Raw genomic sequence first — 19,025 nt, forward strand, 5'->3', positions numbered from 1 at the left:
GAGTCCTGCAGGTCTCTTTCTCCCACGTGTGTGACCGAGGAGGACAAGATGAAGGACTACCATAAGTGGATGGAGGCCCATAGGATCCCGGAGAAGCCGGGAAAGGCCCAGGACCGGGGGAGGGGACATCTCAAGACTGACAGCAGCTCTGCTCCCTCCCCACCAGGGAGGATGACGCTCCTTTTCTGAGGCTCGCCAGACCCCTCACGATTCTCAGTATGGCCAGCCCCAGACTCCGCCCCCAGAGAATGCTCGTGAAGCTCCCGCCAGCCCCCATCCTGCACTCCTGGGGTAACAACATCTGGGAACTCAGCCCCTCAACAGACACTCGCCCAGACTTCTGCCCCCAGTCGGACCCCTCTTTCTGCCTGAACCTCTGGGTCTTTGGGACAGACACCCCCTGCTGGAAGCCAGGATCCCGGAGTCAGATCCCTCCCTCTGCCTGGACACCTGGATGTTGGGCCTGACTCCGCCTCCTGTCCGGACGTCTGGATTTCTAAGTCAGACACCTCCTCCTGCTCGGACGCCTGGGTCCTGGCCCAGACGCCTCCTGCCGGCCCAAACTCAGATGACCATCAGTCCCTTCAGGGCCTCGGGTCCTTGCAGGAGTGCTCACCCCACGCCGGGCTAGCCAGCTGACAGCTCTAATCACCCAGACCCTGGGTTCTCTCCTGTTAGCCCAGACTCAGGGTTCCTAGTCTCAACCTCCGACCCCAGTCAACCGCTGGGAGCTTGACCGCTTGCCCAGCGCCCCAGCATCCTGCGTGCCCTCTCGGATGCCTGGTACCCAAGGCAGGGCCCGCTACTCACCTCCTGGGACTGGGCGCGGCCGGGCCGCGGGGAGGCTGCGCTCGGGTCCGGGCTGCGCAGGGTGTGTGAGGACCCCGAGAAGCCCCCGCGGCCGCGGGAGAAGCGGCGTGAGTCACCCCGCCCCGCCCCCGACCACCGCTTTGGTGACGTCAGTGGCCCGGCTGGCCAATGGGTGCGTCGCGCTGGGGCGCAGCGCTCGCCGCTCGGCATAGTAATGAGGCCTCGTGCCGCCCGCTCCCCCATTCATAAAAAGCGACCGTGGCTGCGGCTCCGCCCCCTTCTGAGTCGGCCCGCGCTGTCCTTGACGCTGCGCCCTCTACGGGCCGGGGGTTTCGGGGTCGCTGGTGCGAGAGCCCTTGAAGTCTCAGGGAGGTGGCGGGGGTCATGTGTTAGAGGGAGCGGAGGCAAGGGGCCCCGGAGAGTTTGTGGAGGTGATGGGACCCTCGGGTGGCAGAGACAGGCTGACGGAATTCAGGTGACGGAGAGAGAGTGATGGGGCTGAATGGGCGTCCCTGGTGAGGATGACAGGGGTTGCCAAGACGATGGGGCCCTGAGGTGATGGTGACAGGAGCACGAGGGAGCAGGGAGGTGGGTGGAATGACGGTATGAGCGTGGTGGCAGGATCTTGGGGGGATGGTGGCAGCGAGACGCTGAGGTAGAGAAGGAAGCCCCCAGGGCAACCATAGCAGTGTCAGGGTGACTCTGGGCCATGATGGGGTTCAGGGATGAGGTGGTGGCTAAGGAAAGGGAAGGTGGAGGCTCTGGGTGATAGTTCTTCAGGTCACCGTGACCCTGTCACAAGTGCTGAAGTGACCAGGCTGTGGTGAGGGTCATAGGGTCCTGGAATGAAGATACTAGGTGACTGTGGGCCCCCAGGTGAGCGGGACAAGGTAGAGGGTCTGGGCTGACAGTGACCGGGCCAGTCCTCGTGATGCCCGGGCTGGCAGAAGGAACTGGGAAACGTCAATCATGTCAGCCCAGTGGCGCCCTCAGGCACAGGGAGGGGTGGGCCTGGCAAGAGTTCAAAACTTGAATTATTTATTCAAGGATCTGGAAAGCCAGCGGGGGGTGGGGGGTGGGGGGGCACTTCCCCGAAGCAGCAGGAGTCGGGGAGCCGGGAAGAACTTGGAAGCAGAAAGCCATCAGCTCAGTCCCCAGGGCGGGCCCCTCTCGGCCTCCCATCTTAGGCACCCTGGCAGGGCAGGGCACAGAGAAGGAACTCCCCCTTCCCCACCTCTTCCTGTTCCCAGGGAACCTCTCCCAGCTGAATTCTCCAGATGCGACAGATATGGCCAGTTCTGGGGAAGGGGAAATAGCTGCCTCCTCCTCCCTCCAGCTCGAGCTCTGATCCTCATTGGAATCAACCAGGCCAGGTGAGGGCCCAGATCCCAGGCCTCACCACTTATCCTCCCAGCACAGAACCACTGCAGTGCCCACAGTCAGTATGGGGCAGGGAGAAGGAGGGGGCAGGCCAGTGGCAGGGTACATGGGGAGGTCAGGGCTGGGGAAGATACTGTACTTCAGGTTGGACATGGTGAGTTTGGGATGGTTAGCAGGTATTGTGGTCAGCAGTTAGTTTGGGGGAATACCTTAGGCCCTTTGGGCCTATTTTCTCTAGAGACGGGGACTTCCCACTTGGTCCAGGGGCTAAGACTCTGCACACCCAATTCAGAGGGCTGGGGCTTGATCCCTGGTCAGGGGAACTAGATCCCACATGCCTCAACTAAAAAGATCCCACGTGATGCCACTAAGACCCAACGCAGCCAAATAAATAAATAAATACAAGTTAAGAAAAAAGATAGATAGAGACCATGTTAGTATCTTCTTCATGGGATTGTTGGGAGGGGCCTGGCCCATTGTCAACACCAGCTGTGCTGGCTGCTGATCTATCTGGCAGGAGGAGGACATCTGGGAGGCTTGGGTGTGCAGGGAGGGAGCAGAGAGGAGGAGCTTCAGGGAAACCCACCATTAAGAGCACAGACTGTGTGTGAGAAGGTTCCTGCTCTTGGGCTTTTCCTGGCTGTTCCCTCTGCCCAGAACCCCTTCACTCCATTCGAGAGTCTCTGCGGCCAAGTCGACATCTTCCAGAGCAGGCTTTCCCAGCCTCTACCCTAGACGACCACTCCTGCCCCCGTCACTCTCTACCTGCTTTCCTTGATTTATCATTTTTTAGAGCACTTAGCATACCTGAAATTATAAATTTATTCTTTTAAGAGAAAAATACATGTCAGCCCCACCAGGATATACACTCCATGAGGGTGCAGACTTTGTTCTGGTCTGTGTTGGAGAGCAAAGCCTGGAATGGAAGAGGTGTTCAATAAATACTTGCTGACTGGATGATTGGACAAAAAGCAACATCTGAGAAAGAGAAGGAAAACACAGAGGGAGTAGTAAAATGCACAGTGTCAAGGAAAGCGGGACATCAAAGAGAATACAAGGACATCACTGCCCCCAGGAACCCAGATGTTCACTTTCTCCCCTGTCAGAGCCAGGTCCCAACAACTGTCCAGTTGGTCTCAGAGAGGAGTGAAGGCTGCTGGGAGGTTGGCATGAGAGGGTGTATGAGAGGGAATCCCTTTGTGGTCCAGTGGTTAGGACTGCACATGTCCACTGCAAGGGGTGTAGGTTTGATTCCTATTCAGGGAACTAAGATCCTGCAAGCCATGTGGCACGCGCGCGCACACACACACACACACACACACACACACACACACACACACACACACACACACACACACACACAAAGACAGGGGAGATGTATGAGAGACCATCTTCTCTTCTGAGTGGCAGTGATCTTTTTTTATTTTTCATAGTTTATTAATCCTCTCATGAAAAATCTGCACAGTCACCACAGATAAAGTCACTGCAGGATCTTTAATCTTTCCTTCTGCCAGCACCAAAATTGGTCTTTGTGATACCCCGAGCTCCTTCATTCTGTTCTTGAGTTCTTTTTCTTCTCAGGCAGCCCATGTCTTGCAGGGTGGTGTTGGTTTATTTTTCTTTGCATAACCCAAGGAATCGTAAATCATGTCCAAGCCAGTTGTCACCACCAAAATGGGTTCTGACTCCAAATATAAAGATGACATCTGGCGTGGTCTTGTATACTTTGGCTAGTTTTCCCCAAATTTCTGTCTTGGATACGGTTGCCCTTCCAGGGTGAAGGACATCATTGACCACCTTTCCCCTGAAGCAGTTGGTTGGTCAGAATTTCCTGATCCAGAGAGTCATGGTGTCGGTTCATGATGGAGGCGATCCTCAGCCAGCCAAAGAGGAAAAGGGTGGAGTGATATTTCTAACCACGAGAAACCCCGGAGACCTAAGAGACTCAAGTGAAGCTGTGGAGTTTCTTTTTTGTTTGTTTTGGGGTTTTTTTGGCTGTGCCGTGCAGCATATAGGATCTCAGTTCCCCGACCAGGGACTGAACCTGCGCCCCCTGGAATGGAAACACAGAGTCTTAACCACTGGACTGCCAGGGAAGTCTGAGGTTATCGATTTTCATGTGAGCACACTCTCTCATGCTCCAACACTGCCCCATGTCAACAGGACAATTGAGGCCATCACTGCCAACCAGGTCTGTTCCCCAAAGATCTGCTATCTAGAGGAAAAGGTAATCTTTCCTTTTCTCTCATCCTCAGGCCCGCTTCCCTGTCTCCTTGATTCTGCTCATCACTGACTTCCCCCTCCAGCCCTTCCCACCTACCAGGTGCCAGACCAGATCCCAGTGTGTACAACAATCCTACACCCCCATTTCACAGGTGAAGCCCAGAGAAGCCAGAAGACTTGCCCAGATCACACTGTCAATGGCAGAGCTGGGGTCTGAAGCCATTCTATTTGGAACCAAATCCAGTGTGCCTTCATTCTAGCCTAGATGTCACCATCTCCCCAGAAGGGGCTGGGAGTAAAGTTTGACTAAGGTGGACAATACTTGTAGTTCCCCAGGTGACCACCAGATGGCTGTGAGCACTCACCTCCAAGTAAGACTTCTTTCTTTCCCTCCACCAATCCTGTGGGCCTAGACTCTGGAGGGAAGTGTGTGAGAGAGACACAGACACAGGCGCCCTGTCTGAGCTCCAAGAATCTGGCCATCATCAGCGCACACATTCTTAGCACAGACCCATTCATTCAGCCAATATTCACTGACAGTTCCCCTGGGCTTGGGTTTGAGAGGGTGCTACAAACAGAGATGATGTGGCCATATCCCTGCATTTTCAACATTCAGTAAATATTTATTGAGTATTACTATTTGCCAGGCACAGTTCTAGACACAGAGAATATAGCAATGAACAGATATCTCTGTCTTCATGGTGTTTCCATTCTGATGGGGAAATGGACAATCTACAGATAAACACTTAATATGATAATAAGTAGGGAACCCTTGAGGGTCTAACAGACCAGTGAGATAGGCAAACATGTACCCAGTCACAACATGGTACAGTATGGTTAATTAATAAGCACCTGCTTAGCTTTTATGGGTAGAGGGAGTTAACTGTCAGTCAGTCAGTTCAATCGCTCAGTCGTGTCTGACTCTTTGCGACCCCATGGACCACAGCACGTCAGGCCTCCCTGTCCATCACCATCTCCCGGAATCCACCCAACCCATGTCCATTGAGTCTGTGACGCCATCCAACCATCTCATCCTCTGTCATCCCCTTCTCCTCCTGTCCCCAATCTTTCCCAGCATCAGGGTCTTTTCTAATTAGTCATCTCTTCACATCAGGTGGCCGAAGTATTGGAGTTTCAGCTTCAACATGAGTCCTGAGTTAACTGTAGATGAAGATAAACATGGTTTCTGCCTTCCTGGAACTCATTTATAGACTAGGAAACAACTGAGTAATTAAGTACATAGGGAAAAGGAGAAATCGTGATACAGAATAACCAGGAGACCTGTTTTTAGTAGGGAGGTCAGGGGCAAGTCAGTTGAAAAGAGAATAGAACAGTTCCAAAGAGAGAGTACAGCAGGTGCAAAGTCTTTCAAATCTTAAAAGATGATGTTGTGAAAGTGCTGCACTTAATATGCCAGCAAATTTGGAAAACTCAGTGGTGGCCACAGGACTGGAAAACGTCAGTTTTCATTCCAATCCTAAAGAAGAGCAATGCCAAAGAATGTTCAAACTACTGGACAATTGCACCCATCTCACACATTAGCAAAGTAATGCTCAAAATTCTCCAAGCCAGGCTTCAACAGTACATGAACCGTGAACTCCCAGATGTTCAAGCTGGATTTAGAAAAGGCAGAGGAACCAGAGATCAAATTGCCAACATCCGTTGGATCATTGAAAAAGCAAGAGAATTCCAGAAACACATCTACTTCTGCTTTATTGATTACACCAAAGTCTTTGACCATGTAGATCACAACAAACTGTGGAAAATTCTTCAAGAGATGGGGATTCTGGACCACCTGACCTGCCTCCTGAGAAATCTGTATGCAGGTCAAGAAGCAACAGTTAGAACTGGATATGGAACAGCAGACTGGTTCCAAATCGGGAAAGAAGTACATCAAGGCTGTATATTGTCACCCTGCTTATTTAACTTATATACAGAGTACATCATGCGAAATACTGGGTTGGATGAAGCACAAGCTGGAATCAAGATTGTTGGGAGAAATATCAATAACCTCAGATACGCAGATGACATCACCCTTATGGCAGAAAGTGAAGAAGAACTAAAGAGCCTCTTGATGAAAGTGAAAGAGGAGAGTGAAAAAGTTGGCTTAAAACTCAACATTCAAAAAACTAAGATCGTGGCATCCAGTCCCATCACTCATGGCAAATAGATAGGGAAACAATGGAAAAAGTGACAGACATTATCTTCTTCGACTCCAAAATCACTGCAGATGGTGACTGCAGCCATGAAATTAAAAGACGCTTGCTCCTTGGAAGAAAAGTTATGACCAACCTAGACAGCATATTAAAAAGCAGAGACATTACTTTGCCGACAAAGTCCGTCTAGTCAAAGCTATGGCTTTTTCCAGTGGTCATGTATGGATGTGAGAGTTGGACTATAAAGAAAGCTGAGCACTGAAGAATTGATGCTTTTGAACTGTGATGTTGGAGAAGACTCTTGACAGACCTTTGGACTGCAAGGAGATCCAAGCAGTCCATCCTAAAGGAAATCAGTCCTGAATATTCATTGGAAGGACTGATGCTGAAGCTCAAACTCCAATACTTTGATGTGAAGAACTGACTCACTGGAAAAGATCCTGATGCTGGGAAAGATTGAAGGCGGGAGGAGAAGGGGACGACAGAGGATGAGATAGTTGGATGGCATCACCGACTCGATGGACATGAGTTTGAGCAAGCTCTGGGAGTTGGTGATGGACAGGGAAGCCTGGCATGCTGCAGTCCATGGGGTCACAAAGAGTCGGACATGACTGAGCGACTGAACTAAAGTGAAAGTCTTAGGAGGAAAGAGTTGATTGTTTGAGGGACAGAGAGAAAGCTAGTGTGTCTGGACCAAAGGAGCCAAGGGGAGACATAGGAGTTGAGCTCAGAGAGGCAGGCAGGGGGAAGATCATGTAAGTCTTGGAAAGTGGTGAGATGGAAGCCATTGGTGAGCTTAAACATGGAATAATATGATTTGACTTACATTTTCAAAGGATTACTCTGGCTGCTGAGTGGAGAACAGACTATGGCAGAAGCAGAAGCCCTACTAGGAGGCCACTGCGGTCACCAAGGCAAGAGATGGTGAGGTCTTGGGTGCAGGAGGGCAGGTGGGTTCAGGTCTACCAGCTGGAATAAGGGCCACAGCAGCTCAGCCTTGCTCCGCGACAGTCACCAAGGGCTTCCTACAGGCAGTGGCCATTTAGTGTTGTCGTGAAGGATTAGTTTGCCAGACACATGTATCAGGAGAGGAGGAGGACCCTCCAGGAGAGAGAACCACTACTAAATGAAGGCAAGGAGGTACAAAAGAGGATGCATGGTGGGGGAAGGCTGTTCTACTTTCTCAGAGGGTAAGAAGATGTTGGGGTGAGCACAAGACTTCTGAGGCTTCTAGAGCCAGGAATCAAAGGGCCATGAAAGCCAAGCTGAGTTGAAATTTGTTTCATGGTCTAATCCACATTTTCAGGACAACTCTGCACTGTGAGGGGTTAGCTGGGGAGAGGCCTGGAGACTGAGAGAAAGTGTGAGATCAGCAAAAGAAAGCCAAGGGAGCAGGACCCAGGAGCAGGATCTGCAGGACTTTAGTCTGGGGGCAAGACGGTGGGGAGGGGGGGGTGCGGTGAGGATGAGACCAGGGTTTCCAATCAGGTGCCTGGCTGGATGTCAGGAGCCTCCCTGAGGGGAGAAGAGAGACCGGGGAGTTTCCAGGGCCTGATGCACAAACTCAAGTGGAGGTGCCCTGGAAGCAGATGAACCCTCAGGAGGCACGGTGGAGGGCAGAGTAGCCTCTGGTCTCACTAGATCCCCGTCCACATCCTGACCCCCTTCATCGTAACTGTGTGCCCCTGGGAAAGTGATTTTACCAGAAGCCTGCAAATTGGGGATAACAAAACCCACGTTTAGAGGGTAATTGTGGACATCAGAAAAGATCTGGCAAGTTAAGCTGCTTAGTAGAATGTAAATTCTGCTAGTTGTAAGACGTTAATAGTTGCTTTGTTGCTGTTCAGTCTCTAAGTCGTGTCGAACTCTTTGCAGCCCCATGGACTGTAGCCTGCCAGGCTCCTCTGTCCATGGGATTTATCCTGGCAGGAATACTGGAGTGGGTTGCCATTTCCTTCTCCAGGGGATCTTCCTGACCCAGGGATTGAACCCACATCTCCTGCGTTGCAGGTGGATTCTTTACCACTGAACCACCTAAGATATATTATTACAGGTGTGGCAGCTGGGGAGTGAGCATTGGACTGGAGATAGAGATATGGGACTTGTTGACTGAGATGACCCAGGAGAGGAGAGGAATATGGCTCAGGACTGAACTGGGCCACCAGCAATGAAGAGGAGGAAGGAGGAAAAGGAGAAGTAGAGAAGGGAGAGGAGAGGGGAGGGGAGTGGTGGGGAGGAGAAAGGGAAGAATGGAGGATGGGGCGGAGTGGAAGAGGAGCTGTCTTCTAAGGGACTTGAGAAGTGGCTGCAGAGGGAGAAAAGCCAGAAGAGGCAGAGGGGAAGGTTGCAGAAAGGCCCACTTATCCCAGTAACAATGAGATGCCTGGGTTGGCCAGAGGGTGTGGTAGGTCAGAGGTAGACGCGGTGTATTGAGGGGCAGAAGAGAAGAGGGTACAACAGGTGAAGTGATACAGGCTGCCAGAGTCTGGGGGCCTGTCCTTGCCTCCTGGTTGGAGGATGAACTCTACAGAAGCTCAGAAGTCAGGAAAGTGACCTCCCTTCAAATCTAGATTTTGCCACTAACTCTATGACCTCTGACTCAGTTCAGTTCAGTCGCTCAGTTGTGTCCAACTCTTTGTGACCCCATGGACTGCAGCACGACAGGCTTCCCTGTCCATCACCAACTCGTGGAGTTTATTCAAACTCACGTCCATTGAGTCGGTGATGCCATCCAACCATCTCACCCTCTGTCGTCCCCTTCTCCTCTTGCCTTCAATCTTTCCCAGCAACAGGGTTTTTTCCAATGTGTCCGTGCTTCACATCAGGTGGCCAAAGGATTGGAGTTTCAGCTTCAGCATCAGTCCTTCCAATGAATATTCAGGACTGATTTCCTTTAGGATGGAGTGGTTGGGTCTCCTTGCAGTCCAAGGGACTCTCAAGAGTCTTCTCCAACACCACAGTTCAAAAGCATCAAATCTTCAGCACTCAGCTTTCTTTATAGTCCAACTCTCACATCCATACATGACCACTGGAAAAAGCCATAGCTTTGACTGGACAGACCTTTGTTGGCAAAGTAATGTCTCTGCTTTTTAATATGCTGTCTAGGTTGGTCATAACTTTTCTTCCAAGGAGCAAGCGTCTTTTAATTTCATGGCTGCAGTCACTATCTGCAGTGATTTTGGAGTCCAAGAAAATAGAGTCTCTCACTGTTTCCACTGTTTTCCCATCTCTCTGCCATGAAGTGATGGGATTGGATGCCATGATCTTAGTTTTTTGAATGTTGAGTTTTAAGCCAACTTTTTCACTCTCCTCTTTCACTTTCATCAAGAGGCTCTTTAGTTCCTCTTCACTTTCTGCCATAAGGGTGGTGTTATCTGTGCACCTGAGGTTATTGATATTTCTCCCAACAGTCTTGATTCCAGCTTGTGCTTCATTCAGCCCAGCATTTCTCATGATGTACTCTGCATATAAGTTAAATAAGCAAGGTGACAATATACAGCCTTGATGTACTCCTTTCCCTATTTGGAACCAGTCTGTGGTTCCATATCCGGTTCTAACTGTTGCTTCTTGATCTGCATACAGATTTCTCAAGAGGCAGGTTAGGTGGTCTGGTATTCCCATCTCTTGAAGAATTTTCCACAGTTTGTTGTGATCCACACAAAGGCTTTGGCGTAGTCAATAAAGCAGAAGTAGATGCTTTTCTGCTTGTATGATTGAAAAAGCAATCATCTCTCGCTTTTTCAATGATCCAACAAATGTTGGCAATTTGATCTCTGGTTCCTCTGCCTTTTCTAAATCCAGCTTGAACATCTGGAAGTTCACGGTTCACGTACTGTTGAAGCCTGGCTTGGAGAATTTTGACCTCTGACAAGTCACACACCTTTTCTGAGCCTCAGTTTCCTCACCTGTGAAATAGGGATAATAACGCAGCAGAGTGTTCATGATCCTGCAGGGAAAGGGGGCATCCAGGGACTTGGCCGGTTACTCTGTATATTTCTGGACTCCTCCCTTTTTGCCAGAGCCCCGCCCCAGACCCCCAAATACCGCCCCACCAGACCGCGCCCCAAAGCCACGCCCATCGGGCCCCGCCCCAGACAACAAACCCCGCCCTTCCGTTACATCACTAGCCCCGCCCCGTAGGGCCACGCCCACCTGGCCTCGCCCAGGTTGCCCCGGTCTCGCTCCCCACACCCGGGCGGAGCCGAGTCCAGAGGGGCCACGCCACACCCGCTCTCCGCCGACCCCGACCCCCCCCAGGCCCCGCCTCCGAGCCCATGGCCGCGCCGGGACCCCGCGCCTTACGGGCTGCGCTCTGTGGCGGCTGCTGCTGCCTCCTCCTGTGTGCCCAGCTTGCTGTGGCTGGTAACGCGTGCCTTTCACCCAACTGCTTGCCAGGAGCAGTCTGGGCTTAGGGGGGGCGGGAGGGGACTTTTCACTTGTGTGCGAGGCTCCAGGGGTGTGTAGAAGGGGGCTCCGACTGTCTGTGGAGCCGTATATATAGGCTCCGGGTGTGAGGCAACCTCAGGTGTAGGGAAGTGAAGCGGCCCCAGGTGAATGGGATGGGGGTGGCTCTTGATGTACGCAAAGGGAGGGTGCTCTGGTGAATGTCAGGGAGCTTCTAGGTGTGTGTGGCCATGTGTTTGTGGAAACTCCGGGCTTGCGGTGGGGCTTAGGTGATCCAGGTGAGTGTATGTGTGCAGGGGGTTGAGATCCGTAGTAGTGGGGAAGGGGGACGGTAGCTTGGGTTCCAAGTGTTGCACCCACCTCATGCCCAGGTAAAGGTGCTCGAGGCTTTGGACGGGGAGCCCTGCTCCGCATGAATATCTGGCCAGCTGTCCGAGGGGCCTGCAAACAGCTGAAGCCCTGTGAGCATTGCGTGGAGGGGAACCGAGCACACAACCTCTCTGGCTGTGTGTGGGAGCAGTGTCGGCTGGAGGAGCCAGGTACGGAGTTAGGCCCTCCCCAAGGTTAGAGCCCCTGGTTCTGAACACCAGAGCCTTGGCCCCGCTCCCTAAACTACTTCCCTGCTCCTTCTCCCACCAGGACACTGCGTGGCCCAAGTGGAGGTGGCCAAGGAAGGTTGCTCCATCTACAACCGCTCAGAGTCATGTCCAGGTAAGGGGGCTCCCGCTGGCCTAAGTCAAGTTGGGGGGAGGGGGCTGAGGTGTCCTCAGCCAGAGCCTGCCTCCAGTAGGGAATCAGCCTATCCCAGAGAGAAGACTGTGCCCACGAGCACCTGGGTCCAGTGTCAGTTCTGCTTTTAGCTCACGGAGAAGTCTCTTCCCCTCTCTGGCCTGGTTCCTCCTCTGAAAATTGGTGCAGCTAGAGGATCTAGGACAAGCGTGTAGAGGGAATGGAGGAACGAGCTCTTCTATTTTAAACCACAGTGAGGACTTTGGAAGTTTAGAAGGGAATGGGGGGAGGGCTTCCTGGAGGAGGCAGCGTCACAGATGACGATTAAAGGTAGAGATGGAGACAGAGGGCTCCGCTGGTGGAAGGAACTGTAGGAACTAAGGCTTAAGAGTGTGCCAGGTGAGCCTGAGATGGGGTCTTGATGGGAAGTGGCAGGGGTCTGGTTTAATTATGGATTCCCTGTCTCTTCAGCTGTGCACCACCACCCAACTTATGAACCGAAGACAGTCACAACAGGTAGGTACTATCTGGGGCAATGGGAGGACAAGAGGTGCAGGGAAAAACAGCTGGGCTCAGGCATTGACATGCTCTGTGACCTCAACCCTGTGACTTCTCCCTCTGAGCCTGTGTCCAACATCTGTAAAATGGGTTGAAGAATACCTCACAAAGTAAGGATTTTATGAGAGGGTGTATAGCACCTCGTTCAGTTTCCAGTGTATAGAAGGTGATCAAGAAATGATGGTTCCCATCCCTTCTCCCCGTCCCCGGTTCTGAGAACTCAGGATGGCCCCCCTCAGGACCTGCTTGGTGCTGAGGTTGTATGGCTCAGGTTGCCAAGGAGATGTCCTCAGTGACTACCTACTGCAACCTCCAAGCCCAGAGAGGGTCACAAAGAAGGGTCCCAGCCAAACAGAGGCAAGAACCCCACCCTTTGGTTCCCACTGCCCCTCAGGGTCTGGAGGTCAGCAGGCTTGGCAAGGATGGCTGAAGAGGCTCTTGGTTAATTAAAGCCAGAAACATGATCTCAGGGGCTGAATTATTGATGGCTCCTCCTCCAGCTTGAGCCCCAGCTGGGTCTTGTGCAGCTAATTTCTTCCTTCTTCTGCTCCTCTTTCCCCAGCCCCCTTCTCTGGGGCTCCCTGAGCTGCTACTGGGACTACCCTTCACATTCTCAGATTCCCCTTCTGCAAGCTACACCCTCTGGGAGGTGGATCCAGCACCCAACTGGGCCCTTCTCACTGCCCTAGAATGCTCTTCTACCACCAGCCCTGCCCTGCTCTGGGAACCTGGCCCAGGGCCTGAAATCGAATCCCTGGTGGGAGTGGATGGCTAACATGGCACAGCTGGGAGCCACCCAGACGTCCTGGCAACCGTGGGCCCTGAGGCAGGGGTGGGGGAAAGGGTCAGGGGATGCCGTGTAAGTCTGGCTCTGCCCTATTGGAGAGGTGACTGTCAGGCCTGGCACTCAGAGCCTGGTTAGTCCCTCTGACGCACGTCATCGAGTCTTGATTTATCCCCTCGGTCAGGTGTGGGCCACCACGTCTTCCTCTCCTCCTTCCCTCTCTCTGGACCCTGGGTGACTCCAGGGTCTCGGGACTTGGGAGTCCTGAAAGGAGACCACAGCATCTGCACCTGGGCTTCGAAGCTCAAGACCCAAGGCGGAGAGGGACTCTGAGCTGAAAGGGGTGTGGATGCCCAAGTTCTGGGCCCCTAGTCACCCTCTGGGGCCCCGGTGGAAGAGGGAGACAGGCAGGGAGCTCACTCACCATCTGGGTCCTGCAGTCAGGAAGCCCAGAGAGGGTGGGAGAGGCATCAAGCCACAGAGCAACTCAGGAGCGGAGCCAGGGCCAAGTCAAGGCCCCTGCCTCTCGGGCTGGGTGCCATCCCTCCTTCTAGGCACTTTCCAGCCACCCGCAGGCTCTGGGTGGAACTCCTAAGCCTGTAGTCCAAGGCTTCCCTAGTGAGGACCAGGGGACTCCAGATGACCTGTGCCGGGTTTGGGGGTGGGGCTGGGCCCCTGGCCTACAGTGGCCTCCTGTGGCCTCCACCCTGCAGAGAGCCCCTCGGTCCCTGAGGCCCACAGCCCCGGCTTTGACGGGGCCAGCTTCATCGGTGGCGTGGTGATGGTGCTGAGTCTGCAGGCGGTGGCCTTCTTCATCTTGCGCTTCCTCAAGGCCAAGGACAGCACCTACCAGACGCTGTGAGTACCCAGCCCGCCGAGCCCCCTGCACCCCCTTCCCCGTGGCCGCCCAGATGCCCCTCAGTGCCCGTGTGCCATCTCCTCCATGGGGCAGCCTCAGGGGCACTGAGGCCCTCCCAGCCTCCTCTATTTCGGCCACACCTCGTCTCCCCGCTCCAGTTGTGGGGTTCTCTCGGCTGGGTGTTGGCCCGCGTGGGACTCAGCCTGGGCCTGGCGTCTGAGAGCCCAGCTGAGCCCCTCTGTCTTTGTCCCCTCATGCTGCCAGCAGGGAGGAGAACCAGTAGGTGACAGCCCAGGCCGCCTTCGGCCTGCAGCTCTGTGGCCGCGGCAGGAGCCCGGGCCGCGTGTGCGGTTTGGTTTTCCTCTGAGGAGGGAGCTGCTCTGAGGCCCCGTGTGCTCAGGCCCCATGTGTGCTGCGGGGCGGGTCGCTGCAACCTCCATTAACGTGTTTGCTCTTCTGCCCACTGCCTGCTCTCTGCGGGGGGCGGGGAGGTCCTCAGCCCGGCTGAGGTGGGGCCACCACCCTGAGTGCCTTCTCTGTCTGGCCTCTGCAGAATCTGACCCCCTTCAGGCCCGGATTCCACACTCAGGGGAAAGAGGATGAAGAGGCTGCTCCCTCTTGGCCTCCTTGAGGGCACTCGGGGTGGGAAAAACTTTGGTCACCAAATTGTGGCCCCTGTGGACACTGAGCCGGCTCAGGGCCCCATAGCTGACATCCCTTCCTGTCCTGGGCCTGGTTCGTGCAGATGAACCACCTTCTTGTCTCATCCGTCATCCCTGCGGGCCCCTGCCTGATATTTGGTCTGGGCCTGCCTCTTCCCATCGGCCCGGCTTGGACACTGCCCCCCAATAAATGAGCTCTTTCCAGCACTGTGCTTTAAGTTCCATGTCTTGGGCTGTGTGTGGATTGGATGGGGTGGGGGGTATGGTCCACTGCCCTCTCTTTCATGGAAATTAGCCTTAAGTTGACACTGTCACCTTTTAAAGTATTTTTATTTGCAGGAATTCCCTGGCAGTCCAGTGGTTAAGACTTGGTGCTTTCATTGCCGGGGTCTGGGTTCAGTCCCAGGTCAGAGAACTAAGATCCCACTAGCTGCACGGCGTGGCCAAAAAAATAGTTTTTGTTGTTATGTGCTTAATCCTCTCCTCCACTGAGTTATAGAGAAAGGTGCAGAGACTTGGAAAGGGAAGCACGCCTGCTTAAGGTCACACAGAGTGGAATGAGGCAAGGCTGGGAATTTAATCCAGGTTTTTCTGACTCTAGAATGAGCAGAACTTCAGAACGTCTCTGCAGAGGATTCTCCAGTTTCTTTTGGCTCCAAAAGTTGGATCTCTGCCCTTGTGCCAAGGTGGAGGTACCCCCGGGACCCTCCCCAGGGTACTTCTGGCCTTCCTTGAGCAGGCCCTCCTCAAAAGCTTCACCCATGCCCACCTCCCTCTCTTCACCCGCCCAATCCTGGGCCCAGAAGTCTTCTCTAATAACATCTCCCACCCATGGGGCACTTGCTGGAAACCAGGCGTGTGGCTGAGAGTCTGGCATCAGTGTCTGGTTTAGTCCCATGATTGTCCTAAAAAGCTGAGAGGCAGTAGAGAGTCATGGGCAAGAGTTTAGCCTGTGGAACCTGACTGGAAGTTAATGGAGCAGCTCTGGGCCTCGGTTTCCTCATCTGTAAAGTCCAGTAACAGCTGTTCCATCTCAGTGGGATGTAGGGCAGGTTCAGAGCAGAGGTGTGTGCCCCGTCTGCTTCATCCCAGGGCACCCATTCACCCCTCCAGCTGTCCAAATGCCCGCATCTCTTCCTCAATTCGAGGCCTACTCTCCTTGCAGGATCTCTGGCTGCAGCTGGAAAGGCTTTAGGGCCCCTGGGCTTCACAGGGAGTTCCAGCTACTCGTTGGCCTTACAGAGGACTCACCTGCCTACCCATCAATGCCAAACACACTCCACCCCCTCATCCCCCCCCCACTTCTATCAACACCGCTCCCCGCCTCTCAGGCATCAGCCTCCCCTCCAGGTCCCTGCATCTGTGTCATGTGACCCAGCCTGCCTTGCTCTCTCTTCTTCAAGCCTCTGCACACGTGGTTTCTCCTGCCTGGGTCGCCCTCCCCTGGCTGGGACGATGCCCATTCTCTTCCAGGCCAAGGGAAGAATGCCCCCACCTTCTCCTGGCTTTTCACCCCATTAAGGACATTTCTCTACTGGATGTTTTCTTTTTCAAATGTAGTAAATGCCTGTAAAGAACAAAAGGACTACACAGACGTTTATGTATGTAAAGAACAAAAATCACTCTCCCCAGCGTCCCACTCCCCAGAAATAACTATGCTTAACAGGATGGGTCAGACTCTTTTCTATGAATTTACAACATACGTACCTACACACATGCAGTTTTTTTTTAAATACAAAATGGGGGACTTCTCTGGTGGCTCAGGGGTTAAGAATGCTCCTGCCAGTGCAGGGCATGTGGGTTTGATCCCTTGTCCAAGAAGATTCTACCAGCCCTGGAGCAACTAAGCCCATGTGCCATAGCTACTGAAACCCGCAAGCCTAGAGCCTGTGCTCCGCAATAAGAGAAGCCACTGCAATGAGAGACCCACGCACGGCAGCAAAGAGTAGCCCATGCTCGCCGCAACTAGAGAAAGACTGCACAAAGCAACGAAGACCCAGCGCAGCGAAAAATAATTAAAAAAAAAAAAATGAAGTGGGAGCATGCTTTACATTTTGTTCTGCAACTTTGCCCCTTTCGTTAGAGATCAGATCTGCCCCGTGACTTATACAGATGGAGATGGTTGATTTGCCTGCATCCTATCAAAGTCCAACTGAGTCATTTCCATTTTATTGTAAACAGCATCATGATAAAGGGGCTCATCTTCAGATCTTGGCACACCTGTGGGAAAGCGTACGTGTGGTGGGGACAGATTCCTAGAACTGGAATTGGAGCTTCTCAGTGTTTATCTCATGGATCCACCCTTCTGGCAAACTTGGTCTCCACCTTCCTTGACACTCTCATGAACCTGGCCTTCTCCACCCCCACAAGAACTGGGCCTGGTATAGAGAAGGCCCTCAGAGAGGGTTTGATGAGTGAATGAAAGACCAACATTTTCCTCTCCTCTGTCACTGGAGGTCTCTCTCCAGCTCAGACCTCACCCCTCCCATCTGGACCATGGCTGCTGCCGCTTCACTGGCCTCCACGCCTGCCCTGCACAGTCTGCCCATGTGACAGCCTATATTAGCAGCTGTTTTCTAGCCTCTGCCAGGGACTCCTCAGTGGACCTGAGGGTGGGCATGAAGTCGGTTTGCTAAGAGTGCTTCTCCCTAGTTGAGGGCATGGTTAGGGGCTTGGGCAAAATCTCTGGCAGAGAGAACACAAATCATGTCCTGTTTCTGAGCCTGTTTCTCCTTGTTTATTCATTTATTTAACAAACATTAATGGAGCACCTGCTACGTACCAGCCTATAACCCAGTTTCAATAATATTAATAACAACCATCAGTGGGACTGTGTAAGGATGGGAGGCGATACACAAATAGCACCCAGAACGACTTGTGGGGGGGTGGGCAGCAGGTGCCCAACAGATGGTATAGCGGTCATTCCTGATACGGTGACAAGGATCAGGGAAGAATTCCTAGTGGTGATGACGTGAGGGCTGGACCTTCATGGACAGGGGGAGCTTCACAGGGAGAGACGAGGAGGGGGTTCCAGATGAGCTAAAGTACAAAGGTAGAAAGTCCCTACATGAATCCAGAAGTCTGAAGAGATGGCTGCAGAGTCTTGGTGGCCAGGATCAGAAGTTGGACTCCATCCTGGTTGGACCGGGCAGGAATAATGCCCATTCTCTCTGAAGGTGAAGGAGGAAAATTCCCGCCCCCCTTCTGCTGGTTCCAGCCTGGGTGGGGTATCCCTGGGGAAAGATGATGGAGGAAGTCTTGATTCATGTCCTCCCACCAGCCTTGCATCTTTTCTCAGGGCCCCAGAAAGATGGGCCCACTACAGACCCCACTTTCCCTTTTCCTCCTCTTGTTTGGGGGGGGGTTTTGCCTGTCTGAGGACCCAAGACCACCCCAGCTGCCCAGGTAGGGGCCCAGGGTACCCTCCCCACTCACCCACTCACCCTCCCATCCTCATCCTCTCCCTAGATACCCTTCTCCCACCCAGGTTCACTAGCCTCAAGGAGCAGGGTGGGAGTTTGATAATCTGGGCTCTATACACACACAGGAGAAGGCAATGGCACCCCACTCCAGTACTCTTGCCTGGAAAATCCCATGGATGGAGGAGCCTGGTAGGCTGCAGTCCATGGGGTCGCGAAGTGTTGGACACAACTGAGTGACTTCACTTTCACTTTTCCCTTTCATGCATTGGAGAAGGAACTGGCAACCCACTCCAGTGTTCTTGCCTGGAGAATGCCAGGGACGGCAGAGCCTGGTGGGCTGCCGTCTATGGGGTCGCACAGAATCGGACATGACTGAAGCGACTTAGCAGCAGCAGCAGCATACACACACACACACACACACACACACACACACACACACACACACAATGTATGCAAATAGATGCAAATGATGAAAAACCTGATAGCTAGAATCTGGGGGATGGAAAGAAAAGTGCAGAGGGGTCTGGAGGAGACATGCCCACTACCCCCATGCCCATCCTGTGCCCACTCAGCTCTGTGTCTCCCTGCAGAACCCAGGGAACTGGAAGCCAGTAAAGTTGTCCTCTTGCCCAGTTGTCCTGGAGTCCCAGGAAGTCCTGGGGAGAAGGGAGCACCAGGTCCTCAAGGTGAGAGATGCCAGGGATCAGGCAGGGGCCTGGGGAGGCAGCAATTACAGTCTGTGCTGAGAGACCATGGCAAAGGGGCAAGGAACCTACTGTGTGCCAGGCTCCAGGCTGGATGCCCAGCATCCTAAGATTGACCTTGTGAGGTAGGTAGTATCATCCCCATCTCGCTGGGCTGGGGGGGGGAAGGGAGGCTCAGAGAGGATCAGTTATTCGCCCACATCCACAGAGCCAGGAGCCAGGAAAGGCTGCTGCTGGGATCTGACTTCATTGCTTTCTGGCCCCTGACATGGGGCAGGGTGTAAGGCATCTCTCTGCCTCTGGGATGTCAGGGCAACCTGGACCACCGGGAAAG

General features: G+C 53.4%; 1 protein-coding gene and 1 long non-coding RNA gene across 6 annotated transcripts; one reads left to right on the forward strand and one right to left on the reverse strand.

Moving 5' to 3' along the window:
• Positions 1-3,800: 3,800 nt before the first annotated feature.
• Positions 3,801-10,607, reverse strand: LOC145543764 (uncharacterized). The gene is made up of 2 exons (XR_014081022.1): positions 10,475-10,607; positions 3,801-4,243 (listed from the first exon to the last, which is right to left on the reverse strand). It is a non-coding gene; the product is annotated as an uncharacterized LOC145543764 (long non-coding RNA).
• Positions 10,608-10,756: 149 nt separating this feature from the next.
• On the forward strand, positions 10,757-14,772 carry CD164L2 (CD164 molecule like 2). 5 transcript variants are annotated; one of them, XM_081586397.1, is made up of 6 exons: positions 10,757-11,251; positions 11,345-11,512; positions 11,613-11,684; positions 12,174-12,218; positions 13,758-13,902; positions 14,457-14,772. In XM_081586397.1, exons 2-6 carry the CDS (start codon positions 11,386-11,388, stop codon positions 14,461-14,463), a joined length of 396 nt encoding a protein of 131 aa, XP_081442523.1. In that variant the 5' UTR covers positions 10,757-11,251; positions 11,345-11,385; the 3' UTR covers positions 14,464-14,772. The 5 variants fall into 5 exon arrangements, with proteins under 5 accessions (XP_081442523.1, XP_081442522.1, XP_081442520.1 ...); XM_081586396.1 differs by having other exon boundaries at positions 10,757-11,119; XM_081586394.1 differs by having other exon boundaries at positions 10,757-10,931; positions 12,174-12,222; positions 13,762-13,902.
• The last annotated feature ends 4,253 nt before the right edge of the window (positions 14,773-19,025 follow it).

Source organism: Giraffa tippelskirchi, chromosome 3 (genome assembly GCF_054371585.1).
Source record: "Giraffa tippelskirchi isolate mGirTip1 chromosome 3, T2T-mGirTip1v1.2.pri, whole genome shotgun sequence".
Lineage (NCBI taxonomy): Eukaryota > Metazoa > Chordata > Mammalia > Artiodactyla > Giraffidae > Giraffa > Giraffa tippelskirchi.